Source organism: Calonectris borealis, chromosome 8, assembly GCF_964195595.1.
Source record: "Calonectris borealis chromosome 8, bCalBor7.hap1.2, whole genome shotgun sequence".
NCBI classification, from domain to species: Eukaryota; Metazoa; Chordata; class Aves; order Procellariiformes; family Procellariidae; genus Calonectris; species Calonectris borealis.
Window position 1 is genome coordinate 33,811,057 of NC_134319.1, and position 27,783 is coordinate 33,838,839.

A 27,783-nucleotide genomic window follows, 5' to 3' on the forward strand; every position below is an offset into this window, starting at 1 on the left:
TGCTCACGTTAGGCAATGTGGTTTAAATTTGAAGGCCGCTACTATCTGGTCACTTGGTTAATGAAGCGGTGAATAATTTGTGTACTTAATGTTCCTGGGAGACTGAAATGCCCTTAAAAAGCCAATCTGTCCAACTACCCTGTCTTTCTACAACATAAATTAAAATAAAAAGTAACCAGACCTGGTTGGGTGATCAGCTCAGTAATACATGAGAAAATGAAGCAGTATCTGATCTGTGTGGTGACTATTTCTTTAGCAGTGACCTTTGTGTGGGTAAAAAATACTTTGATGTGTACAAATTTTTAGCCACACTCTTTCCAACTTTAGTGTTTTATGTGGGTTTTTTTTTTCTTTTTTTCCTGCTCACATTTACTTACCTTCAGTACTTAGGGGGTCTAGATAAAGGAAGGCTGGGAGGAGGAAAAAAATCGCACTTTTGCAGCTGAAGTGAGAGGTAGGAAGCTAAGCATGAATGCATCCTAAAACTCCCTGAAGGTTTTTTCCCAGGTCTCATTCAAAATAGCCTCTGCTTACTCTAGCGGTATTTTACCAGAGTAATACTGCACTTTGAAGTATACGGAAAGCTGCACTCTTATCCTTAGCAAAATCAGCTATTCCAGGAAAATCCTCCCCCCTAAGTTGTCAGCCTTACCAACTTCTTGTCCAGGATTGTACCTCTTCCCCACCGTCATCACTGTTTCAGAAATCAGCAGCACAGATCTGGATTTCTTTATACACTTGTTAAAAGAAATGTACATTGCTGGTTTTTAATCAACTGAAAATTAACTTTTTTACTGCTATCCTTAGCTTTGCAAAAAGTAATTGAGATAAAAAGTTCAAATAACTTCTTGCAGAAGTATCCCAGCGTGATCTGGAAGTGATTATGCTATTGTTGGTATTGATTTAAGGCTCTCTCCTTGTCATCTGTGTGAAATCTGGTGTATCTAATCATGGGCTGATAGCTTTTTTACAGCAGCGCTTTTCTTTGCATTGGCTTCTGTAAGAAGAATTAAACTATACTGTGTGTACTTGAGCATTTTTTCTTGCGTTAAGAAAATTCAGCAAGTATCTGAGTTAGCACGCTGGTAGTAGAAATGTTGAATCAGCTTAAAAATTACTTTTTTCCTGACTTTGAAGGAAATACAATGTATATTTCATAAAAGGGGTTTTTCAGATAAAATAAGATTTTTATAGTAATGCAAATAACCTACAGCAAAATATAGGGTCATCAGACCTTGGTGAAAGGAAACCTGAGTGTGTGTGCAACTTGTCCATGCGTTTGAAGTACTTCAAGTGTTCTTCTTTGGGAGTAGGAACTGGTAATGAAACCATTTACTAAAACTGCTCTCCAAGTCTTTGGAGGAGTGAGATATCCAAGAGGGAGGCTTTTACATCTGATATTGCTCCATTAACTTTGTATGTTAAAACTTTTTTCTGACAGTGTCATGAGAGGCTCATGGAATTTTTTGCAATGACTCAGAAGGCATGGCTGTTGATTTCCTCTTTGCAAACAAGAGGCAGTTGTGTTTCTTTTGCTGGAATGCATCGTCCTATGGAAGTAAAACTCACCTGAGAATTCGGTCTGTGCCCTGTCATGTCCCACATAGTTTCTGAACCCTTTGCTCTTCTTCTGCTTGGATGGGTGGAAGGAGGAAGCTCTCCACGATAACAACAGTTGTTGTTAGAGTCATGGAAAAGGTCGGCCAAAGAGGGAACCAAGTTTCCAACATACATCTTCACCTGTCACAGTTTGTGGCTTCTGCAGTCAGACGTGACTCTGAAGATATCCCTGTCAAGGAGTGCAGAAGATGCAAGCCTTCCCTTCTAAAACTCAACCAAGAGGCTTGCATATAGGTAGCCATGTGTTATTAATTCCTCTGCTCACAAGGCTCCTTCTGTCCCCCCCTTCTTGTTTTAACAATGTCAGGAATTGTATGGGATTCTGGGTGAAGTGGCTTGAAATGCCTCACTTCACCCAAGCAGATCTCAACAGACGTTGTTGTCTTTCTGCCTGTCTTGTGTTCATCTGCTGCTCTATAGTAACAAAACATCTTGTGTTTAAGACTAGTATTGAAGTCCTTGGTAAGCTTTTACTCGTTAGCAACTCTTATTTTCAAACTAAAAACACTACAGAGCAAGGTTTTTCACTTTTAATTTAGTGTGAAGTTCTATAAGGAAAAGTTGGAGTGGGTTTGAAGGTAGAAGGCAGCGTTGGTGTTGCATGTGTTTCTGATGAATGAAGATCCTTCCCCACTGCTCCAGTGCATTTGCAACGTTTCCTTAATGTGGACAGATCCTGAGTTTGACTTATTTTCTCCTTTCAGAGTCTCATGTGACTGCTGAATCTCCTTTGGTAAAATGTTTTGTCTCTAAATTTTGTGTGTTTAAAGTGGAGACCCGGCATGATACGCATTGTGCCAGAAGATGATAGCTGCCCTCACTAAGCCTGATGTGTGCTGCTACTGAGGGTTTAAAATTAGGGATTTTTTTGCTTATGACAGGCCTTATTAATTGCTTTAAGGATAAGTACTAATCTTCATTTGATACCAGAATTTTACTGGGAAATGGTAGAATTTTAAAAATAATTATCTGATCAGGCCATTAAGGAAGCAAGCCTCTAGAATTTTTATCATTTGGTATCTTTTGGATTTTTCTTCATTTCTGTTGCACTGAGTTATACACATCTTTCTTGGAGTGATAAATGTATTGATTGGTTTACCTGGATCCTTGTTTAGGAAGGAGTGATGACAGTTTTTAAGAGGGCAGAGGTAAGAAGCATGTCCTCCTGGATGAGGTGGAGTTCAAGGGCTTTATAATGAGCAGAGTTCAAGGGCTTTATAATGTTTTGATGAAGGTGGGCTGCATACCTCCTGTGGAAAATTAAATTTTAGCTAGGCTCTGTGGGTTCCTCAAATGATTCTACTTTCCAACCAAAGTAACTTTGGTTTTCCTTGAGCTGTCCGCGCTTTGTTCACCTTTGTGCACCTTGATGTATTGGTAATCATCATATCTGTGAAGATGAACATTTGGGGTTGTGTGGTGGTCGCTTCCCTTGACCTCTGAATGAGGTACTTATCTAGGAAACAGGGACATGGGGATACTATGGGGTCTTGAAAGTCTGAGCTTTTGCAGAAGCCAAGCCCTTGTTGCCGTAACTCAGTGGTAGCTTGCAGAGCGTGATGCGCTTCAGCTCTCTTGGGGTGTCTGTAGATTGAAGGAGCCACAGGTAGGTTGGTTTGGGTATGACCTATCACTAAACATAAGGATTTAGTGAAAACAAAGGCTTGAAAGTGCTGTATTGTTTGAGACTTTACTTCACAAAGGCAGCAGCTTTACACATGGGTTTAAGTGGCTGTTTCTTCTCCGTTCCCCCCAAAAATACTGTCCAAAGAGTTAGTATGCACACTAAAGACCCTGAAAGCAGAGGAAGGAAGAAATAATCTTGACCCCTATTTCACGGTCAACAAATTACTTGACGTTTTAATGTGTGGTAGTTACTAATTGAGTTATGAGAGTTATCTTCTAACTTCAAAAAAGTCTTCTTCAACAACTAGGTATTCAACATATTTAAAGGAATATCCCTGCCTTAGCAATACTAATCAGAAAATGAATTCTTAACAGGGTCTCCCCTGAGAAAAACACCTTCTGGTAGAGTTCATATAGGCTTCACTGCGGTGTAGCGTGCCTGAAGAAAATCTCATTGTTTGACATTCAGTGCAAATGACTAAACTGATTTTCTCTGCAGTCACCCTCTTTTTAGGCAGTGCTGTTACCTAAGGAAATCTTATGCTGCCAAAGAACCTGTGCGCAACTGGGGAGGATGTGGTGTGATCTAACAAGTCGTAGCATTTGCCTCTCAACGTGGAGCTTAGGGACGGTTTGTCTTCTGATGTGCAAGGTGTTTCTTAGACGCTTGCCAGAAAGCTGCTCGCGGGGGTCCTCTTCTGCGGTGACCTCACTGGAAATGTCCTCTGCAGCAGTCCAGGGGCTGGTGAACCTACTTTTTGTGGAGTGGGTGGGTTTTCTGTTGCCTTGTCTGGACTTTACTCTGTAAGTGTTTCTGCAGCTGTTCCTAATCCACGCTTTTTTAACTTAAATGCAGGTCTGAGTTCTTGAGCACTGTGAGCTCTGACCATCTGGTAATAAAATGTATTTCTTTGCGTGATTTTTTTTCTTTTCCACCAGACTCAGTCTGTTCTTCACAGCACAACTGCCTCACTTCTCTACTGCTAACAAGGTGAATTAATTGCGCACTCAGAATTATTAGGGTTCAGTTGCATACCTGCCACTGGGAACCAGGCGCTAACATTTAGCTTTATACCACACTGTATGGCCCATGTTTCAAGACCAGTAAGTAAGCTCGACAAATTACAAGTCCCTGTGGAAAGTCTTTTAAACACTTTAACGTTTAATTTTTTTGTTTCTGCTGGGGCTGTTGTGGGAAAAAATGCTTTGTAGGAAACTTGTTTGATGTTACACAGTCTCAGCGGTATCCCAGGTGGTATTCGGTCTCACTTCAGCCACTGCGTTGGTACCTTCTTTTAAATCCTTCCTTTACAAAGGAGCAGCAATGTAATGATGTCTCAGTCTGGAAATCTCCCTCTTATACAAAATGGTAAGGAAAGACTGTGCACATACCTATTTTTTGCTTTTGCAGAGTTTTCTCTGTTCCTGGATGCGCAGCCTTTAGCCTTCCTTTAGGTGGAAGGAGTTTTGATCTACAGATAATTTTCCAAACCTATGTTTGGTGTGGATACATTGAGGTGTTTTGAAGCCTGATGTAAAGCAGATTTGGCTCCGTTCTAGTCTGTGAACTAAACCAAGGGCTTCAGATTTTGCAGCTGGAAGTATTGAGAAGCCATTGAGTTAGTATTATATTTGAAGGGTCAGCAGAGAGCATCCAGTTTCATTTTTTTTGTTCGTGGTGTTCCAAAATAATCTTGCGGAGACCAGTCATGCGAAGCCATGCTACCTTCTCGAGTACGTGCGGTTTTCTTCTAAACTCTCTTTCCTTAGAAATAGTCACTGCATTTGGTAGTTCCTTGTCCTTCATATGTCTCCAGACAGAAAGCGTGGATGAACATGAACTTGCACGATTGTGTGTCTAATACACTTTTGCGACTTCCATGAGCGATTGCAGTTTATGCGGTTTATTCTCCAGAGGCAGAGTTGAAGGCACATGCTGGCTGTTACTTGTGAGTCGAGAACTGGAGTGCAATTCCCTCTCTGCTTCAAGAAAAATTTGGAAGAGCTTTGCTTCTGACTTTCCAAAACATATTTGAAACATAACTCAGTGGCAAGCTTTGTTTTGGAAATGGCCTCGCTCCAGCAATGGTTTTGTCGAGTCTGTTTATCCCAATTCCTTCCCCGGCTTAATAGGCTGAGAAAGTAAAACTGTTGTGTGGGTGGTTGAAAATGGTCCGTATGGATATTGCTGTAATTTGTGTTTCATAAATAATGGCAGCTTGTGCATAAGCCTGTAATTGACTGAAAATGCGTTAAAAGATAGCATGAAGGCATGTAAACTGCTACTTAAAATCCATAGCGGGAGTCGGTTGCGAGGAGGGGGAGATTTCTCAGTGGGAGATGGGGAGGCAGGAGACATGCAGACTCTGTGCAACATTAAACAGCGCGATTCAAACGTGCTAAAAGTTAGTTTTCTTAAATGTTTATTGAAGAATGCAAAACTCCTTAAATACTCGAGAAAAGAAAGCTGTCTTGTCTGCATCGGAGCCAGGTGATGGATGCTAATAGCAACAGTATTATTTCCAAATAGCTGTGGTGTTAATTATGGCTTGTGTCTGAAAAAAATCTGTGGGAGGTGGAAGGGCAGGGGCGGGAGGGAGATTAAACCATCAAAATTCCAGAGAATTCAGTGTTTCGTGTAAGGAACACTTCTGGCCTCTCCATGGCTGTACAGCCAGCAGTGTGGGAGCTAGTCTGGAAGGTCGTCTTGCTCCCAGAGCTGCTGAACTTGCTGCTGCTCAGAGCGCTCTAATATAGTCGTATCACTTAATTTGTTCTTAATTAGGCACAACAACACGAGCTGTGTGTTTTTGATATCTAATTCAGATAGGAGCGAAGCCAGGCGTTAGAGCTGTTGTGGGCTATGAGCACATGTGGAGGAGGAGAGGGGCGAGTGGGGAAAGCGCTGCCTTTCAACAGGCAGGGGAAAAGGCTTCAAAATATTATTTAATAGAAACTAGTGGCTAATTATCATGAGCGACGGAGCCGTTGAACTGGGTTGAGAGGCAGTGCTCCGGTGGGAGCTGGTGTATCTCCTCTCCAGGAGTGCTGGGGCTGGAGCGAGGGACGTCTGGCATCTCACCCGCACACGTGGACGCCATCCAAAAGAACTTTCGCGCTGCCTTTGGCCGGGACGTTTTCGACGCTGGTCATTTGGGTTTGCTGAACTTCTTAAACTGAAGCATTGCATAGGCTTTGACTTTAGGTGTGCTAGTGGAAAGCGTGCAAGAGAAGGGCATTGAGCTGCTGGAGGGTGAGGCTCCTGGCAGGGCGTGCAGAAGGAAAACAGACCTCAGGAAAGCCTGTTAACATTCCTGCACTAACTATCCCATTTGCAAAATGCTTTTTATTTGAATTTTTTTTCTTTTTTTGGTAACAAGTCAGTAAAATCTAGTTGTCCTTTAAATAAATGGTTTTGTAATTCTCACCAGATTATCTGATATTTAAATTTGTTTGCAAGGTACTGCACTACAATCCAATAAACTTATTTTCCTATTACAAGAAGTCATGTGTTTGCCAATTGGCCAATATCGTATTTAAAGAAGCTGCAACTTCATTTTTGTTTAGCTATTTAAACTTCCTTTACTGTTAGAAAGTAATTTTCAGTCTTTTTTTCCAGTCATTGTTCCATCCCCCCCCATCTTCACCTCTGAAAAGATACAGTTGGAGCTGAACATCAGGAATATTCCCTCCTACACCTCCTACTGTCAAATTAAAATATCTGAGGGGAAATTAAAATGTAATGTGATTTGCTCTTTGTTTTGTCACTTTAAGTTGAATGGTGTGAGAATGACTTGAAGGTAAGATTTGTTGTTTTGTTGTGATTCCTTTGGAGATGCTTTCTTACTCAAGACACGTTCATCAGAGATGTCTTGCCGTGTTGCCAAGGATGAGAGGTATTGCATTGTACAACTCAGCTGAAAGCTTTTTGGTGAATTGCCTCTGGCCTGCTGCTGCCACCAGCTCTGATCTTCTGGGGGCTGTGGAGGTGGTGATTGCTGGATGATAGCTCTATCTCCAACATGAGGAAAACCCGTGGGAAAACTTAACCTTGCTGGGCCACCAAGGTCCCATAGTGGGTTGGAATGGGTGGAAATTGCCACATTTAAAGGGCGGTTATTACTGAAATCGCTGTTGGTGGTGGTGTTATGGACTATTGGTGATGAAATGAATGTTTCTTGGTAATTGCCATGCATTCTTCTATTGGGAATAAAGGGCAAAAGACAGCTTTTTTTGTCTTCGCTGGATAAGTAAATTTTTCAGAACAATTTTTTTTTTTTTTTTTTTCCTTGGGTAAACCCCCATTTGGGGGGAGGAAGGGAAGTAACCCCCACTTTTCTGTGCTCCTTTAGTTGGGGGAGTGACTTGGTTTCACCCATGCCTGTTGTGTATGGGTCATGGAGCAGCTTCTGGGTGTTTGATACAAGCAGATAAACTTTCCAAGGATCCCGACCCACCGTAATCCAGATCCTGCTCGTCTTGGGGCCGACAGCGGTGGCAGGAGGTAGCTTTCCAGTCCGGATATGTGAATGAAATGGAGCCCTCCCCAAAATGGCCCATGGCGTCTTTGATCATCTGTGATCTGGCTATGCTTGCCAAGTGTAAAGTGCCTTTTTAAAACGAGCTTTTATCGTTTGTGCTGAAAAAGGACTTTGAGGCTTCCTGTGCAGATAGGACTTTTGTGTTGTACATGGGATCTTTCTAGTCCCTAGTGAATAAACACAGCTGGCTGTTTTGGGAAGGGGACTTAACATCTTTGCATCAAAGCTGTACAAATAAGGCAGCAAGCTGTACTGAATTACTAGACAACGTTTTCTGACTTTTACACTGACTTAGGAGCGATCAAATGAAAAAATGCATTTCTTATAAGGCTGCCTTCAGCTTATGAAGAGGAAAATAAGTTTCCTCTCCTCCCCCCTTTGGAAACATGACTAGAACAAGCAGCCTCGATGACTTATCAATGTTGGATTATCATGCAATAATTTACTGGGCAGCCTTTTGCTGTCCAGAGCCGCCCACGCGCACAAGTCAATGGAGCCTTTGTTCAGGAGCGCTGGAAGAATGCATGATCTAATGGGGTGGTGGGAGTTCACCTTCGTTCCAGCGCGCTCAAGGCTGCGCTCATTCCCCCAGTGTCCCAAACCCATTTCCTTCCTCCGTCCCTGTCTTAGTACGGGTGCCCAGAAAAAGCAACCCTGGTGTTTATACCTCCATCGGGCTTTCTTAAAATCCAGGCGCCTGTCTCTGGTGGAGCTCTGCATGCCAAAATCTTTGGTTTGGTGGAGCGTGGTTTTTGATGAGATTGCATTAAAATCCTTCAGATATTTCTTGTTCATGACGTACGTGCCTGAATCTCTAGACTCTCTAGGTGAGGACAAGCAAATAAACCTAAGGTTTCCCATAAGGGCCACCACTCAGCATTTCAGAGCTCTCGTTTGTCCTCCTGTGTGGAGTTATTTCCCCAGTGAAGATCATCAGAAAATGGAAATCCTTCATTTTCTTTTTTCAGATGCTGGATACTCCATTTGCTTGTGCAATACCAGTGCTCTCATCTTCCTCCTCCTCCACAAATTTTCCCAGAAAAGCTAGGGCGTAGTTGTAAAGGATATTTGCTCTAGAAGGCAAGAAATTATTGTTGTTCTGTCATAAGTTTGGCTTTTTCATGCGCATGTGATGCAAGCGACATAACTTACCGCTTATGTGTCTTGCAGGTGTTGGGCCGTTGTTGTTTAATAAAAATTTTTTATTCCAAAAGAGCGAGTTGCTCAGGATGTTTTTCACTCTCCTCCCCTCCGTATAAACACTGTCCTGCTCTTGTTGCCCATCTGCATGCTGGAAAAACCTGTCCCGTTCCATGGGATGGGATAACTCATTCTCCTTAAATATTCCCCTCTCATCTGCAGCCCCTGTGCTCCAGGAGGGAAGCTTCCAGGAGGGTTTCTAGCATGGGAGGCTGAACAAAATACTGCAGTAGCTGAGAACTTGGAGCGGTTGGTTGACTCAAGAAGCAGTGATCAGTCTGGAATGAGATCCTGCGAACTTGCTGGCCTTTGTCTATTGACATCAGCATTTGCATCCTGTGCAATTCTCTGCTTGTGTGAGGTTCCAGTATCTATGCCACCCTTTGCACGTGGTGGTAGCGTAAAAGTGGGAGATGCTGCCTCCCGCTTTATTTGGTAGCTCTTTATTTGTCAGAGAGGAGCAGGTTGCCGTTTGTCTTGGAGCAGCAGAGTAAGTCTTTCTGCTGATAGCTGACCTAGCATTGCGCTGGGTGGTGGGGAGAGTTGAAGGTTCAAGAAGGGCGGAGTTGAGGTAGGAGTAAGGAGTGAACAGCCTGGGGGTATGTTCCAGTCTAGTAAACTGGGAAAGCTGGCTTTTCTTCCTGGGAATGATGGAGAAGCGAGTCAGACGAGAGCAAAAAGAAATGCCAGCGGTAGTTGCTTGCTCTCTGTCTTGTCACTGCAAAATGGAAATGAAATCCAATAAAAAAGTGGTAAGTATGTTGGTATCTTTTACTGGTTTGTTTTCAGTTCTTTTAACCTTTACTTAGAAATAGGTTGTCAGCAGGTACCTGTGTGAAAAAAGCTGCCTTGAAACAAGAGCCAACCAAAAGAGAAACAGAGCAAAGTTTAACCACTTCATTACCGCTCAATGAATTTTGCTGAAAACAAACCTGCAAAGGCTTGGTTCTTTGCCCAATACAGTCTTCTTGGGTGGATTTTTTTTTTTTTTTCCTGGGCAGCAAAACTCAGTGGCTGTATTTTAAAACTCACTGCTGGGAGAATGCACCGAGGGATTGCAGAGAGTGCAGAAGAGGTAGCATGGTTTCTTCCCGCATGCAGGGGATGCGGGTGGACCGATAATGAAGGAGGCGAGTAGGCGAGTGTCGTCTGGGCTTATCTCATCCAGGCATCTGCTCACAATTCAGTGCTTGTAGTCGGCGTGCCAGCTGGCGGGACATTTTCCTGATGTAAATTATCCATCCGTTCTGAGGGGTCTGAATACAAGGAGGCCTTTTGTGTGTAGGGACGAATTCCTAACTTGGGGGGAAAGGGAGGAGTTTCTAAAGATCTAAATAGCATTTGCTTACATTTTTCCAGTCTATCTTTATGGTTTTCAGCATGGCGCATTTCCTGGTGGACCTTGGGATACAGAATTGGGCGATAACCCTGCTGAGGAAGGGCTTTAATTGCTGATGACGTCCGGCAGCTCTGGTCAGCCCGACAATGTGAGCAGGTTGTTGGGGGAAGCATCCCCTGCATCGAAAAATGCTGAACGTTTCCAATGCCGCTGCTGCCGCCTCTGCAGGCACCCAGACTTGCTCGCTTGTTTGAATCTGTAATTGCAATACTGTCTTAAAGGCTTATATGTGTGCTTACTTAGTTTAGAGAATGATATTACGGGGTTTTCTACATCAGCCTAAAATATCAAAAGGGGCTGGTTATTTTGTCACCTTGTCTCTTGCTGGTGAACAGCTTTAAGCCTCAGAAAAGACACAGTTTTAAAACGTGGGGCTTATCATTTTGAGCTCTGGATGCTTTAAAGGCATGTAAGGTTGCACTGGTCACTAATTACAGTCGTCTTTCTAGTAACGAACCCTTATAACAAACATCTGGAGTTCTTCCTGCAAAATAGATCTGCCACTTCTCAGTACAGAGGGAAATATTATCTGATACTTGACACTGAGACACTTCTAAGCCAAATTGAGATCAAAATAAGTACCAGCTTCTAGGAACAGGAGAACAATGACTTTTTGTCTTCCAAATGAAACGTTTAAAACTGCCTTTCCCCTGGTTATTGCTGTTGCCATTTCTCATTGTAATAGCACTATATATTTAGCCCTGCAAGACTTGAAAGCAACCTAGGTGGCTTATCTTTGCTAGAAAAAAGGCTCTGCAACCTTGAAGAGCCCTGCTAGCTGCCAGGCTGCTAAGCACAGCTTTTATATTCAGTATGAACAGGGGGGAAATGCATTTCAACACTGTGTCAGCTGGTCTTGGGTAAACTCTATTGTTCCAACAGTATTTACCCACGGCAAGCTGATACGGCACTACACACAGCCGCTCTGTGTGCATTAACTGCATTCCTGTTTAATGCCATTACAGGATTTCTCAAGTAGTTATGCTGCCAGCTGAAATAAATGTCTTTTCACCTGGGTTGCTTGGGTGGGAGGGTTTTGAATGCGTTTTTTGGCCCATGGTGTAAAACTGAAGATGAAAAAGGGAGGGTCCTTTCCATTTTAGCACAAGGGACTTCTATGGAAAATACTTTCACGCTTCCCAGAGTGCAGTTTGCATGTGTTGTGCCTTTAGCTGAGCTGGAATTTTTGCAAGGAGCTGTAGGAGACCTTGTCAGGGAACAGGGACCGTAATCCAGTTATAGTGGAGAGGAAAAAAAATAGTTCTTCTTCGGGACGTGCGGGCTGTGACCTGACCTTTCTGTTAGAGCAGAAAGTTGTGTGTTTGCGGAGTGAGAGCACGCGCCCGGCCCCCTCTTCATTCCCAGGATTCTTTTGAAGTGTTTCCTCCCCAAAATCATCTTGATGAAGCCTGAACACAGGGTTTTTGCTTCACACTAGAGGAATGCAGTACTAGTAAAAGAAAACTAACCCAAGTCAAGTAGCAGGATATTCTTGACAATTCAGTTGACACAATTTAATTGAATAATCTTCGTGCTGTTGGCTATGACTTTTTCCCTCTTGACTCATGGAATGGCTGCTCTTGCCTGATGTCTTCACTATTTTCACTGGTGTTGAAAATTACCCAGAGAAATTTCACCAGGGCAGTGACTTTCAGCCTCATATTTTTACTTCAGTGTGTGAGCTCAAAGAAAACTTTCTCATGAAGCTGATGATGACAGTTCTATTAGTGATTAAACCATGATAGTAGGTCTGGTTTTAGTTGCTGCCCATCCAAGGTGTTGGTGAAGTTCTCAGACTGGCAAGTTGCAGGTCAACACATATACTAGGGTCTTCCTGCAGAAGAATGAGGAGGCATTTGCTTCTGGGGTTCCTTGCCTTTATCTGGAAAAGATGGGGAGTGTATCCTGGGTTTGTTTACCATGGGCCTGAAAAAGATACTTGTGCATGTCTGGCCTGTTGGCTTGTATCTGGTGTGCTCACCTTGAGTTTCTGAGTGTGCGTGCTCTTCACCTCTAAAGCATACTTTGCCTTCAGTGAGGAGCTCTCTTCTTGAGAAGGCACCATGTAGCAGGAGAAATGGGAAACCTGGGGGGGACTGATTTGTACACCTGATGTCTGCTTCTTGCCTTGTGTTGAGATTCATGTGAAAAATACTTCCAAATAAGTGGAAATGGGATTAATCATCTCTTGTATTGGGCAGCAAGGGGGAGGTAAGCCTAAGCAGCGTTACAATGTTAAGTGTTGATCCTTCAGAGTTTCTAGCTCTTGTGGAAGCAGTTAGGCATTAAGCGTGATTGCTTCTCACTCGTCTTCTGTGTGTAAGAAGATCTCATTAAATAACTTGACCCCAAACCAAAGGTTCAGCTAGTATTGAGTAAGAGCTGCAGATTGTGAATGTCTGGCCTCCAGTCTTGTGCTTAGGTCATCTGTAACCTCATACATGATATAACAGAAAAGGGTATTTTGTGGGAAGCGTTGGAGGGGGTTGTATCTCTACAATGCCCCAGCTGTCTTGCATGCACGCACAGATAGTACTTTTTGGTCAATTGGGGTTTCGGCAGATTTCTTTGGCTTTAAACACAAGATGGGTCTTTTTTTTTTATCCTTGGGACGTGCAGGTGTAAGTGCTGTATGTCTTGATTTTTACTGTATTTTTTTCTGGTATGTTGATTTCTGGACCCTTTGCCATGCTTCTCCTGCTACTTTGGTGTTTCCAGCAGCCAGAAAGGACAAAGGTTCCTCCCTCGCGCCAGCCGGGCTCTGGGCGTGATGTGCCTAAGGCAGGCTGGTCCTGGTGTAACTGGTGGGTGGCCTGCGATCGAGAGCTGTGATTCATGACCTGATTCATTGCAATCAGATTTTGCGTGTGTGCTTTGAGAGGCACGCTGTTCTTGTTGCCTGGTGCCGTCTGGTCTGCTTTAACTTGTGAAGTGAGCCACTCTTCAGCAGGTGCAAAGCCTCGTGTTAAAATTTAACATGGTTGAGTTAATACATTTTACAAGTTGAGATTAAATCCACATAACTTCTACAGGCGGAGAAAACCTGTTTCTCAATCCGTTGAAACTCTTCTAGTAGCTTTTTTTTTTTTTGGTCGATGAAGGGGACCAGTGATGGCTGCAATGCAACCTCTACTTAGAGCAGTGTTTTCCTTGGAGGTGGCGGGCGCGTAAAAGAGCGTGGCAGGGACTAAACGCCTGAGGTTTTGTTCCAGACCAACCTCACGTTGTTTTAGCAAGTTCCCTACGTGCATCAGGGTGTCCTGATCATACATAGCGTGCTCACTGAGGTGGAGCGAGAACAGCCGGCGTGCAGCTGTACGCCTCCTCCTGGGAATGTGCCCTTCGGCTGGCGGAGACGGCAGAGGAAGGTGGCTAAAGCGTGCTGCGGTCCTTTTCCACTAATGGGTTTTCTTGGGGGTGTGATTCCGCTGGGCGGTTAGTTTATAGCACAGGGGTAGATGCTCAAGTCACTGGAGAAGAATCCATGAGGGAGGATGATCTGCTGATTGCCACAAACCTGTTAGGAGATGAATAGAGGGCAGGGAGGTGGATTTATGTTTATTGTCCTAGGAGAGGGAGAACATGGCTAGCTTGTAAATCATCGCACTTTGATCTGAAAAGTGTCGTGGCGACTTTAATCATATGGTCTGGGAAACGTAAACCTTGTTTTGCCTTTCCCAGGGAATGAGTAGAAGAGGGTGTACTACTCAGTGGTTCACTGCTGGAGGAAAGACTTCATGAGTAGTAGAAAGAGTTTGGGATATTGTCTATTTAGGGAGGAAGCAGAGGTACCAAACAGCGTGACTCTTACCTCTCTGGTTAATACTGTTTCTCCCCTACATGTATTTGGAAGAAATATTATCGAATGGCATGGTTAACTTGGACCTGGCCTTAGGTACAAACTGTTTGTGGCTTCATGTCATGTTTCATCTGCTGGGGTAAGGACACTGTTGGTGATGTCTGCAGAAGAGAATGCAGCTTGTGAGCTGTGTATTTGGTTGCACAGAAGTCTGTAGGTTTGTTTATTTATCTACTCAGCCTGCCCTCGACTTCTGCCTTCGGTTCCTTCACCTTGTCTTTGCCGGGAGATGCAGTACGTAGGACTGGAGGAGATACTTCTGGTGCTACTGCTCATCCTGCTGGATGGTACTGGAGGAGATCTTTCTTCTAAAGAGAGAACTGCAGTGAAGCTCTTCCATTCTTTTTGTTTTAAGTTGTTTGAGTTTTTCTCATGCCTTTCTTCTCTCATCCGTAGGAAAGGCCTTTGACATCACATACGTGCGTCTGAAGTTTCACACCAGTCGGCCGGAGAGCTTTGCGATCTACAAACGCACCAGGGAAGATGGCCCGTGGGTGCCCTACCAGTATTACAGTGGCTCCTGTGAGAGCACGTATCACAAAGTCAATCGGGGCTTTATTCGGACTGGGGAGGACGAGCAGCAGGCGCTCTGCACGGATGAGTTCAGTGACATCTCCCCTCTCACTGGGGGCAACGTGGCGTTCTCAACGCTGGAAGGGCGTCCCAGTGCCTATAACTTTGACAACAGCCCAGTGCTACAGGTATGTGAACAAGACGAAGTCAATCGTTAAGTCTGAGTTGAGTCCGTTTAGTTGTTGCGGATGGCAGCTTTGTGCTGACCGTGGGCTGCACTACAGCCCTTGCTGGTACTGAAAGGCCCTTGCACAGGTTAAGTTGGGATGGACAATCCAAAGAGACACTTTGGAAGGAAGAGTTGAACTCTTGACTCTATTGTTAGTAACTTTATGGTACAAAAAGCAAAATCGGTGGCGTTAAGGATGACTTGTCATTAGGCATTATGGAAGTCTTTAAAAGATGGATGCAAATCTCTGCCTGCTTAGAAGGCAGCTGTGGGCATTTTGCTGTTGTTTCAGATATAAGTAAGGTAAAGCCTAAGTCAAATGAATATTTGAGGCATCTGCATTTATATTATGAGCACAAAAATTTGAGGAATGTGGGATTCTTCTAAAGAAATAAAGGGTTATTGGAAACCCTAACCTGTTCTTTTACATGTGTAAAAGGGAGATGGGGGAGCTTGATTTTATCGACAGGATTTGGTTTCTCTTACAAGGGGCTTGGGGAGGTGGTTCGGTCGGGGGTTTTTTTGTGGTTACAATTCACAACACCGGTTGGGTAGTGGTCAGGAGCATACTGGGAGCACCAGTTTGTCCAGTTTACTTGCCACTTTCTGTATGCTGCTTGATGATTTCTCCAGCTTATATTACAAGGAGCTAAAGCTGTAGGGTTTGCCCCATTGGGGCTTGTCTCCTTCCTTTTGGAGCTGTGATCGCCACTTCTTCCCTTTCCTCTCAGAGTGGCAGGAGCAGACTGAGACGTGATCCCCAGCCAGCGGGCAGGAAAGCAGAATCTGGTGGGACTTGCTTCTACAAACGAAAATAAAGATTAATGGGAAAGGGAGAAGAACTCCTGAGATGGAAAAGAACCAGTTTGGCCACCTTGTTGGTGTAGCTAGCCCTTGCAAAGAACAGGGTCTAATCATTAAGGTGAATGGAGAGATTTCAAGTTAGTGATATGGCGTATAATTTTCTGATAAACTTCTCTGTGTAAGGAAAAGAGACCTGACTGCCAGTTTCCTAAAATATGTACAAACCTCTGGTGTTGCTTTTTGGAACTGAAGTAAGCGTGTATTTTGTGTTCAGTGCTTCCATGTGTTTATGCCAATGTTTGTAATTCAGCAAATCATCTTATTGTACTGGCTAAGCAGCGATGCAGCTGCAGTGCAGTTGTACATACAAGGATGTTTTTCCTGGTTTTATGGTGTTGGAAGGAAAATGGCATTGCAGAACCTGTAATAAAAACAAGGAGGTACTAACGGCAGTCACTGGCTGAAGGTGATGTGAAATTTGGGGACAGGCTACTTTTGCTGGCTGTTGCTGGAGGAGGGTAGGGTAGCGTGTTGAAGATGCTGTGTAAATATTATGAAAAGCTCTTGTGTTGTAAGTCAGATCTGCCTGTCTGCTTTTCTTCCTCAGCCTCCCCCAGCCTCATTCATCTATCTGTCTGTGTCTCTTTGTCTGGTGGGATATGTCTGCAGACAAGCGTACCCTAAAGCTTTTCCTGTTGGTGCTGTATAGCTTTGCAGGAAAACTGCAGTCAGATAGATATGTACAATTAGCAAGCTCGCATAATTGCCTGCAGTGTGCTTTTTGCTGGAGAGGTTACCCACTGCTTCCCAGCTGGGAGCAGTCAAGATGCGAAGAGGCATTGGAGGGGGTACCCAGAGAGGAGCAGGGTCCGGAAAACACATTCGAACCAAGAGGATGCGGGCAGTGTGAGCTTCCGAGGTGCAGAGGGGAAAATGATGAGGAAGGAACTTGCTGATTGATGAATGACTTCGTACAACTGCTAATGACACAGCACTGGTATGCTCTTGAGGGGGATGTTTGATGTTTAATCTGATGGGATTTTTGTCTGCTCTAGGAATGGGTGACGGCTACAGATATTAGAGTGACCCTCAATCGTCTGAACACATTTGGAGATGAAGTTTTCAATGACCCAAAAGTTCTCAAGTCTTACTACTATGCGATTTCTGATTTTGCTGTGGGTGGTAGGTGAGTAGACAATAAACCTCTGTACTTGTTTAAAGCTTTTGGTCAGGATTACTAGAGTGCTTTAAAGATTTTGATTATACTCACATGGTACCATTAGGCTCCAGTCTTTATTGACTGTCCTAAACGAAAAATGCTGTAGAATGAATCTTAGGAAGCTTGCAAATACTGTGTATAACCTCTAGTGGCTATAATTTCAGAGCAGAGAGAGATCGATTTTTTTTTCTTTTTTTTTTTTTCTCCTTAATTAGATCAAATGTTAAGTGATTTGGGAAGGCAGAGGGTGAAAAGAGTGACAAAAATGTAAAGCAAAAGAAAAAAAACGTTTCTGCCCTGCGCTTTGTGTGGTTTTTAATGTGTTATTAATTGTTTTCTGCCTATATCTGTAGCCTAGAATAACAGTAAGTAGAAAATCTCAACGTCTCTGCTTCACATATATTTTGGGAGCTATATCCTATGAAGATCTGAAGCATTGTACAATACCTTGGTTGTCCGTTCCTTTTGCCAAAGCGTATTGCAGAATGCTTAAATCTTAAGTTGTTGATGATAAGATGTTTTCATAAACGGAGCTGAGACCAGTGCAGTGTTTTGGACTGTTTGCAGAGAGCAGTCCTGAGACGGGGATTTGACAACATGGGGATTTGCATCGCCTGCACCACCAGTCTGTGGAGGTCCCTGGGCTTCTGTATTAGTCACCTTTGTGCTAATTAATTTCTTACTGATACAAGCACACAGCCAGCATGCATGCCTTTTCCTGGACTCTCATGAGAGAGAAACTATGGAGACTATATTAACCTAAAGCCAACAAAATATTTGCTTCTCCTACTCAGTGTATCCTGTTTTAGTGACAGACTGTGAAGGAGTTGGTTAATGTTCTCGCGTTTCTAAATGCCTACCTCGAGCATGCTACACCTATTTGTTTCACAGAATTAAGGTCCCTACCAACCCAAACCAAAGATCATCCAGTACACCCCCAAAACACACACCCCCCACACACACACGCCCTGCTGTGCGCAGGGACATCTTTCACTACATCAGGTTGCTCAAAGCCCCGTGCAACCTGACCTTGAACACTTCCAATGATGGGGCATCCACAACTTCTCTAGGCAACCTGTTCCAGTGTTTCACCACTCTCATTGTAAAACGTTTCTTCCTTATGTCCAATCTAAACCTACCCTTTTTCAGTTTAAAATCATTGCCCCTTGTGCTGTCACTACAGGCCTCGGTAAAAAGTCTCCCTCCATCTTTCTTGTAAACCCCCTTTAGATATTGAAAGACCTCAATAAGGTCTCCCTGGAGCCTCCTCTTCTCCAGGCTGAACAACAGCAGTTGTGTTCTCAATTTTGTTGTGACCATCTACCTTCAAATTTGTCTCGTCTCAGATTTTCAGATCTGAGCTTTGTTTTTGGGATTGCTCTGTGAGTGACCCGGATCCCTGGAGTTTAAATACCTGTTCCTTATCTCTCGTTAACCAGATGCAAATGTAACGGGCACGCGAGCGAGTGCGTGAAGAATGAGCTTGGGAAGCTGGTCTGCAACTGCAAACACAACACCTTCGGGGTCGACTGTGAAAAATGTCTTCCTTTCTTCAATGACCGTCCGTGGAGGAGAGCAACAGCAGAGAGCGCCAATGAATGCTTGCGTACGTGTGGCCATGCTTGAGGGGAAAATCTCTCAGGGGTTGGGTCCCCTGCCTCTGTTGGCATCCAGAAGCTGGCCCTGCGTGGTTTTAAGTTGTCTCAGTTGCAGTTAGCCAGCGTTAAGCACAGTTCTGGTGTTTTTCAGCAGAGATTTCGTGGGACTGCTGGTCATTCCACTCCTGTCCTGTAGGAGCTTTCTGGTAGATCCCTAGAAAGCGGCATCTCCTTTCTGGAGAAGGATGGGCGTGACCTTTAGGAAAGAGGTCGCAAAAATGTACAGGCTTGTACTTTATGGGACCCACAGAAAAAAACCTGTATTTAGTATGCTGGAGTATAATTGCCCTTTAAAAAGCTCCTCATTTAGCATTCACTGACTTCCTCTTGCATTTGGGTTATTGGTTTTTACAGTTACTTGTCGACTATTTCATCCAATATCGAGGCTGTTGCAACAGTTGTGGACCGCAAATGCGGATCTCTGTGATGGAATGCCAATTTATTTTGCTTGGTTTTGTGTCGCAGACCACAGCTCCTGGTAGTTTACTTTATGGGGAAGCTTTTTCAGACAGAAAAGCTTTCTTCCTGTCTGACCTCTGTGTGTGTTGATCGGTCCCAGCTGTCTGGTCAAGACCTGTGGCTCGATGAGCCGGTGAAAGCCAGGTCTTCTGCTCCCTAGACAGAGGGGATTTGTAATCCAGGGGAGAAACTCTCCTTTCAGCATGGAGTCAGCCTCGCTGTTATCTTCTCATGCTTGTTCGCATGGTTGAGATTGGTGTTGCTGTGTGGGAGGGTGGCATTTCAGCTGCAAATGGCAGCGCAACGTGGAAGGGAGTAGGTTAGAAAATTATTTTCTTCTGGATGTAGATGGAAGTGGTCTCGAGGAGCCCGTTTTATCGTTACAGCCTTGTTTCCCCCTCCCCACGTTCAACCACCACAAAAACATGCTTCCCCCTTTTTCTTCTCATTGATGCACAAATGCCTTAGGGGTCTGTGCATGGGTCTCGGGATGGTTAAAGGCTCCTACTCCAGCTCCCCTACAACTTAATATTGAGCATTGTGTAGTGGGTTTTGTGGCTGTCAGGGTCAGATGGCCACACGTGCTGTTCATTGACGGTACCCTTGTCTTTGCAGCTTGCGACTGCAACGGGAGGTCGCAGGAGTGCTACTTCGACCCTGAGCTGTACCGCGCGACGGGCCACGGGGGCCACTGCACGGGCTGCTCAGATAACACCGACGGTGCCCACTGTGAAAGGTGCAGGGACAGCTTCTATCGCCTGGGGAGCGAGGAGGGATGTCTGCCCTGTAGCTGCAACCCAGTCGGTAAGTAGTGGCAGCAAACGTTTCTGCTTGTAAACTTCCATGCACAAAAGCTAGCTCTTCTCTCAGTTATGCAACTAATTGCAAACTACAGGGTGAAAATAGGAGATTTTTGTTTGTTTTTATTTTCTTTCTTTTTTTCGCCCATGTAGGAAATGTTCTTTGGGTTGTATCTTGGTTCAAATTATCCTTGGATCTAATTGCAGTTGGGGTGTCAGGGGCAGGTGGTTCACCTCTGCAGCATTTACTCCTTCAAATGTGTTCTGAAATAGATTTTATTTTGGGTTTTTGGTTGTTTTTTTTTTTTCCACTGCGTATGTGTTACCCTGGACACTTCCAATACTAAAGAGCTTATTTAAATTCTTAATAAACAAGATGATGCGAGCGGATATTTCTGGAAGTTGTTCATACTGAAGAATTGTAGTGAACTTCAGCTGCATCAGTTTCTCCTACTGAGTATCCAAGCACTATAAATACAAACCAGTGAAACCTTAAACACAAAAGGGGGTGGGGGTGAGAAAAAACAAAGTAAACTCAAAATATGTAGTTAAACTCCTTTTTTTTTTAAAAAAAAAAAAAAAAAAGGAAAAAATTCTGGCAGGAGAACAAATCTTTTGTCGTCAGGGGAACCACTTGACCCATATGGAGTGATCCCAGAACTACACCAGCCCGCAGCAAATAGAGGGGAAGGAGACAAAAGGGTAACAGATAGTAAGACATGATGTGAGGTTCCAAAATAGAGTAGCTGGAATAAGTAATTGCTTGCAGCATGCCCTAAAAGCAGCCAGTGAGAGGTCTGCCAGGGTACGTCTCCTATCTAATTTGGTCAGAGAGTTGTACAGTTGTGAAATTTTTGACCAAGAAAGGCCTCTTTCTTCCTCTGTCTGCTCTCCCAGGTCCTCTTGTTGGACCTTATTTTAAGAGGGGTGAGGGTTGGTGTCAGCTGAGATGGTCGAAGAGGGAGGGAGGTGACTTCTCAGGTCTTTAAGGACAATTTCAAAGAGCTTTATAAATTAGCCATCAGCTTGTATCCCGTGGCACATGGGCACACAGGGCGTATTTGAAGCCCCTGGATTGGTTTAGATTGCTATTTTTTGTCCAAGTACTGTTTTTTTCCTAAATAATCATAAGTGGGACTGCAAAGGGCATTTAAACTTTGGCTGTATATGGTAAAGGTTTTGTGAGTTCTTCTGTCCTGTCCAGCCTAATCATCTTATAACTCTTCACTTTGCTATAATCTTCTGGTATGGATTGAAGCGGAAAGAAGCAACTATTTCTGTATATTAAAATACTTTTCGCCTAGTAGTTAACTCTTACAGTGCTGACAACTCCTAGGCTGCTAGCTACACGGGTGCTTGGGAGAAAGCATTTTGTCCGCTGCGGATTGAAGAAACCTGCTGCTGCTTTTTGTGCAAGTCTGCTTGAAGAGAGCAGTACTGATGAAAACGTCCTGCCAAAAATGAGAGTTCTGGTGAAGAGTTTGTTAGGGTTAATACTGGCACATGCAGCCTCGCTCCAAGGAGGCGGTCTAGTCTTTAAGTCCAACTTGGGAATCAAGGGAGGAAATCTGAGCGTGAAAGGGAGAGGTCAGGATATCCCCTGGCAAAGGGGAGGTGGTGGTTAGGGAGAACATAAGGGATTCAAGGAATAAAATCTCGGAAATGGTGCATTGCAGAGTAAAACAGGCATGGAATTAGAGGCATGCAAAAATAACATTGAGGATGAAACAGGAATAAGGACGAGAATGCAATTTGAAGTTAAAATTGTATTTATATATTAAAAGTTTGGTTGGTAGGAATACTTAAAGCTGAATATAATTTGGAAGACTAGGTAGCGATTCATCTCTCGAGCTGCTAGGGGAAAAATCCCTGTGAACTAGAGGCAGTCTTTAGGTAAGCTGTCACTCATCGGCTCGAAGCTATGCTTCCCACTTTCTTTTCCCGTATTTCTTGCCCATTTTGTAAAGTTGAAAAAACTGCAGGCTAATAGAGCTGGGTGGATCTGCTGAGGTGCCTCTCCCTGCTCTCCCCGCAGGCTCCCTCAGCACCCAGTGCGACAGCTACGGCCAGTGCAGCTGCAAACCCGGCGTGATGGGTGAGAAGTGTGACCGGTGCCAGCCAGGTTTCCACTCCCTCTCCGAAGCTGGGTGCAGGTAAGGGGGACTGCTGCTCTCTAAAAGAAAAACTAGGCACCTTTTTAAAGCTTTCTCTGTGTGGTTCTTAATGAATTATCCTCTCTCTTGGCTCTTTCAGGCCCTGTTCTTGCAATCTGGCTGGCAGCACAGGGGAATGCAACGTCGAGACAGGACGGTGTACATGCAAGGACAATGTTGAAGGCTTCCACTGCGAGAGGTGAGTTTCTGTTCCTGTGGCTTTGTTTCAAGAATGAGAAACATTCGAGCGATGGCCTGAGGTAAGCATCAGGGAAATTAATTCTCTTTCCTTCACATCTTCAGATGCAAACCTGGATTTTTCCATCTGGATTCCTCTAATCCAAGGGGCTGTACCCCCTGCTTCTGTTTTGGACACTCTTCAGTCTGCACCAGTGCCATCGGCTACAGTATCTACAGCATCACCTCCAGCTTCCAGTTTGGTAAAACTGAACCTTCCTTTGTATCCTGGGTTGGACTGTGGACTCAAATCAGAAGCGATTTTAAAAAAAACCCTGCTCCTTCCTCCCTCTGCAAGATCGCAAACCTTGGGCAGGCAGGTCCAGGATCCCTCTTTTGGAAGTGCTGAGTTACTGCTGAAGTTACTGGGAGGTTCCCAGTCAGCAGCTCGTTTGTTCAGCTAGGGAGGAATGAATTCACTGCTCTGGCCTTGGGCACTCAGTGCTAATGTACACCATGCAGGTGCAAGCAGGAATTGTAAATGTAAACCTTTTGTAGCTTCAGAGAGGTGCTGGCAAGGGGGCATTTTCTTAATTTTAGAACCAAATCAGGAGTTTCTGATTGAAAGGATAATAATCACTTTAGATTTGGGGTTTACATGGCTCTGAATAAAACACACTTGTGTTTCTGATGGGTCTGTAAGCTCGGGAGAAATCTTTTTTCATACAGTTTCCTGCGTATGCATGTTTTCATGTTGCGTAGTCTGAAAAGAACATCTTTTTAATTAAAATTCCACTGGAGAACAGTTCGTATGAAGGCTGAAACTCGCATCAAGTCGTAGGGGACTGCAGGTTTTCCCATCCCTGCTTCAGCTCTTTAGAAAAGAAGATTTTGAACAAGTAGTTGTCATAGGTTTCAAAGTTTAGAGGGTTCAAGTCAGCACTGGAGTTAGGGGCTTAAGTTGCAAGGATGATGTTTGCTATCTACATTCTTCTGCACAGCTACTTTCTAAAGTCTGTTAGTGCCAGCGTACAGACTATAGATTAGTTATATATGAGCAGTACGCAGTATGACACGAGAAGTGTGTGCAAAGCTATGTCTTCAAAGGGTGTTAATTCCTGCACATTCGATTTTTCAGGAGAGGACGAGTGGCGTGCTGAGCAGCGCGACGGCTCGGAAGTCTTACTCCAGTGGAGTGCGGAGACCCAGGATATCTCTGTTATCTCGGACAGCTACTTCCCCATGTATTTTGTTGCACCACGTAGGTCATTCGAGAAACGAGGCTTTTTGTGCTACTTGTCCCCTTTCTGTTCTGTCCCCTAACTGTAAGGATTTCTTCCCCTTTCAGGCAAGTTCTTGGGCAACCAGGTTTTGAGTTACGGGCAAAACTTGACCTTCTCCTTCCGTGTGGACAGACGGGACACGCGCCTCTCTGCAGAGGACCTGGTGCTGGAGGGGGCTGGTCTGAGAGTGTCAGTGCCACTCATCGCCCAGGGCAACCCCTACCCCAGTGAGAACGCGCTGATCTACACGTTCAGGTGAGAGGACTCTCCAGGTGTGGTGGGGGCAGCTGGGACCTAGCCTGTGGTGCCCCTGGCCTCTGAGCTCTTGAGAAAACAAACAGCATTAATTTTAGCTCGGAAGAGCCGTCTTATCAGGTTCATTTGAAGCTCGCTGTCTAGCAGCATTGCATAAGTGTATGCAAAGTATGTTGCAATAGCATACCGCTGTTGGAAAGGGTGCTTTAAAAGGGCACAGCTGTTAGCATCTGAAAACTTTGCTGATGATGCATGGCTCTTCTCTGTAGGCTGCACGAGGCTACAGATTACCCATGGAGGCCTGCTCTTACGGCATTTGACTTCCAGAAGCTTCTCCACAACTTGACTTCCATCAAGATCCGTGGGACATACAGTGAGAGAAGTAAGTTGCTGGGCAGACCCATTCATCTAGTGCTCGGGTTGCTTTGTTGTAGGGCCTGGTTATAAATAGCTGTGGCAGGTTATTTGGCAAAGCCTGTGACGATCGCTTTTCACCTGATCTTCCTGTGTAACGGCTTCTCCCGGACCTCCTGGAGAGGAGTTGGGGAGAAAGGTGCTGCCTTTGAGAGTCTGGAAGCTGAGCACCCACCACCTGCTGATTCTTTGCTTCTAAACTTGGAGGTTTTGCTGTGTTGCACAGCCAATGTCTTACAGGTATACATAGCACAGAGTCTTGAAGGAGTTTACAACATTTGGCCTCAATTCCTGCTACGCTGGGAATGGTTACATGCCTCCAGTTTCCTGGTCTTGCCTTGGCATGACAGATGGGAAGAGCGAAGTCTCGAAAGTGCTGCCTGTGCTGAACTTGAGTGAAAGTTCCCTGTAATGAGGGTTTATAAAAATCGGGCATGAATTAGGAGCAAAAATATTGGGTATATATTGGGTATTGTCATGTGAAGGAGAATTTTTGCAGAAAGATGCAAAGGATGATTTTGCATTTGGGGAAGGTGGGAAAGCTGCAAGTGTTTTCAGTAGAAGCGGCTCGTAAAGAGGAATGTGGGGTTGTGAAATGGAAGGGAGGAAAGGTGTGGAGCAAGCCATCCCTTGAGTGCTGTACCTGCCGCTAATGTGCAGGAGGTGAGGCTCTGCTCGGTGCTCTGGAGCTGCTCCGGTGGTACAAACACACTGCTACAAGTTAAAAACCAGCTATGCTGTGTCCGGGCTCCGTTCTGCTCCCAGGTAAGGGGCTGGGTGGAGAGGAGGGAGCTTTCAAATACCAGACAAAGGAATGGCCCGAGAGGGATAGCTGAAGAGTTTGCCCCAAGGCATGGTTTGCAGACGCTGTGTTAGAGACGGTGTATTAAAGAGATGGTTTGTCCTCCCTAGAAAGACAGGAATTGATTTTGGTATTTGATTTGGAAATTGAAACCATATGCATGCGAAATGTAACTTATTTTAACTGACCGTACCTGCTCACACGCAGTTCTCAGCATCCTCCTCTGTGTTGTTATTCTCAGCTTTCCTGCCCTGCGCCTGCTCTTCGTGAGCTATATTGCGTTTTTTCTCATCTGTCTAAACCTTCCTGGAGGGTTTTGCGTCTTGATTCACCTTACCAACTGCGAGCATCCACCTGTCTGTCTCTTGTGCCATTCAGATGTGTGTTTGGTGAAGCGGTGATGAGAGCCTTTGTGGTTACAAAGCGTTTCCCCTCTCGGTGCTTTCTAGGTGCCGGCCACCTGGATGACGTTACCATCACGAGCGCTCGCCCTGGACCCGGCGTGCCCGTGGCCTGGGTGGAGAGCTGCTCCTGTCCGGCGGGATACGAGGGGCAGTTTTGCGAGCGCTGCTCCTCTGGATACCGGCGAGAGATGCCGAGCCTCGGGCCTTACAGTCCCTGCGTGCCTTGCGTTTGCAACGGGCACAGCGAGATGTGCGAGCCCGAGACGGGTAAGAGGGGCCGATAAAACAGGGAGCAGTAAGAGGGCAGTTCTTCTTTCTGGGTTGGACCGTGAAGCAAAACCCATGTCCCTCTCTATTCCAGGCGTGTGCAATTGCAGGGATAACACGGCGGGGTCTCACTGCGAGAAGTGCAGCGATGGGTATTACGGAGATGCGACAGCGGGCACGGCCTCAGACTGCCAGCCCTGCCCGTGCCCAGGCAGCTCGAGCTGTGCCATTGTGCCCCGCACAAAGGAGGTTGTGTGCACCAGCTGCCAGGCTGGCACTACAGGTGTGTTCCTACACAAAAAGTGGTTTTTTTTTTTTTACACCCCACGTGCCTGTGGAAATGTGTCTCCTGCCAGTTCTGGGGCTCTGATCTGCAGTGAGCAGCGCTGAAAGCTGCTGTGTCTTCTGGTTCAAACGCTTCTCCCTTCCTCAGCCCTATTTTCTGTCCTGTGCGAGGCTTAGGACTACCCATGTTCTTTGTGCTTGTCTCTCAAGAACAAAAGGGAAACAAAAGCTTCATCTGTGCAAAGTCTGAACATTTCTATGCTACGTAGGTGAGCTGTGCTAGCTTCTAATAGAGCTCTGTTAATTGCACAGTGTTGGACAGAAAATAGGATAGATTTAAAAGAGCCAGGACAGACTGAAATAAAATTAGAAGATGCAGTTTGCCAGCCAGAGAGGCACTGCGGGATGCTTGCAGGGGAGGGCCAGTGCCCTCCCTAGGTAAAGCAGGAAGGCTGCAGTGACTCACGAACACTGCCCAAAAAGATACAAGACCAAATTTACGCTCAGCAGTTTTAAAGAGAAATACGTGAACAGGTACAGATCTCTTCTTCTTAGCGATAAACCATGAAGTCCAAGTATGTACCTGAGTCGTTAAGCAGAGCCTTTTGTTCTGCCTGCAAATAGCAAGGAAGCCTTTGGATGGTTGGCAGCCTCCTTGCTTCTCTGCTGATTTTATGCTTGGCATGGCAGAGTCCAAAGTACAGAATACCTTTAAGTGCTTGAAATACTTTAAAAAGCCCCTGACCAAGCACAGAGGCAGCTTGTGGGGTTTCCCATGGGTGCTGTTGCTTCATGAACGAAAGCGGACTCTCGGGGTCCAGGTTCCCTGCAGCTCAGATTTCAGTACGAGCTCATCTTTACTTGTAGCTATGTGATTGCACAAGAGTTCCTTCTGTTTCCCGCCGCCTTCTTGGGATGTGAAGGGAAAGGTGAGGGAAAAGAGGGTTTGCGTGTGCAAGAACTGCCTAAGAAACGGAGCTTATAGCTGCCTGGGGAGGTCAAATCTGCAGTATGTTTAGGGAGCTGCTGAGTTGGATGCTTCAGTGGCTGCCTGTGGAGGTTTGGCAGATCTCGTTGGCAGTGGGGGCTTCCTGGAGCACTGATGCCTGCTCATCTGCTTTGACTCTTAAATTAACAGATTACAACAAATAAGTTTGGCTTAAAGGGATAGGAGGGAAAAGAGGATCTAAAATAATTCGTAATGCAAAGTTCCAGTGAAAAAGCAGCTTAAATTTAGAGATGGGGATGGATTTGTGTGTGGTTTCGTGCACCTTTCTAACCCCAACAGAGGGATGAAAGTGGGGGAAGTTGGAGAGTTTACTTTTCAGAAGGGACTGCAAAGGGTGTCCGGGTGAGATGGCAGCAAAGGGCTTTGTGCTGCAGCACGTGTGTTTCTGTTGTGTTCCAGGCAAGAGGTGCGAGCTGTGTGACGATGCCTATTTCGGAGACCCACTGGGCGAAAACGGCGCTGTGAGGCCTTGCCGCCTCTGCCAGTGCAACGACAACATCGATCCCAACGCCGTGGGGAACTGCGACCGCCAGACAGGCGAGTGCCTCAAGTGCATCTACAACACCGCCGGCTTCTACTGCGACCGCTGCAAAGACGGCTTCTTCGGGAACCCCCTGGCCCCCGATCCTGCCGACAAGTGCAGAGGTGAGAGCTGGTTCCTCTTGTATTTAAAAATGGTTTTGTCCCCAAGAGCTGCCGTTTCCTGGTGTGTTGTTAGGACACAACGTCAGGCTGTTGTTCATGCCCGTCAGCAGCGGTGCGTGGCTTTATCCTCATTTGGTGGTTCTAGCTTGCTAAAATGCTTGT

General features: G+C 45.2%; 1 protein-coding gene across 1 annotated transcript in view; it reads left to right on the plus strand.

The window, feature by feature from the left end:
- LAMC1 (laminin subunit gamma 1) overlaps nucleotides 1–27,783 on the plus strand; it is a 69,840-nt gene that overhangs the window by 29,609 nt on the left and 12,448 nt on the right. The window contains exons 2-14 of the mRNA XM_075156938.1: nucleotides 14,642–14,946; nucleotides 16,847–16,977; nucleotides 18,450–18,616; nucleotides 19,743–19,931; nucleotides 21,963–22,080; nucleotides 22,181–22,279; nucleotides 22,384–22,520; nucleotides 23,396–23,518; nucleotides 23,606–23,795; nucleotides 24,065–24,177; nucleotides 25,461–25,682; nucleotides 25,777–25,965; nucleotides 27,376–27,621. Coding sequence (XP_075013039.1) covers nucleotides 14,642–14,946; nucleotides 16,847–16,977; nucleotides 18,450–18,616; nucleotides 19,743–19,931; nucleotides 21,963–22,080; nucleotides 22,181–22,279; nucleotides 22,384–22,520; nucleotides 23,396–23,518; nucleotides 23,606–23,795; nucleotides 24,065–24,177; nucleotides 25,461–25,682; nucleotides 25,777–25,965; nucleotides 27,376–27,621 — 2,229 coding nt within the window. The remainder of the gene's footprint in view (nucleotides 1–14,641; nucleotides 14,947–16,846; nucleotides 16,978–18,449; nucleotides 18,617–19,742; nucleotides 19,932–21,962; nucleotides 22,081–22,180; nucleotides 22,280–22,383; nucleotides 22,521–23,395; nucleotides 23,519–23,605; nucleotides 23,796–24,064; nucleotides 24,178–25,460; nucleotides 25,683–25,776; nucleotides 25,966–27,375; nucleotides 27,622–27,783) is intronic.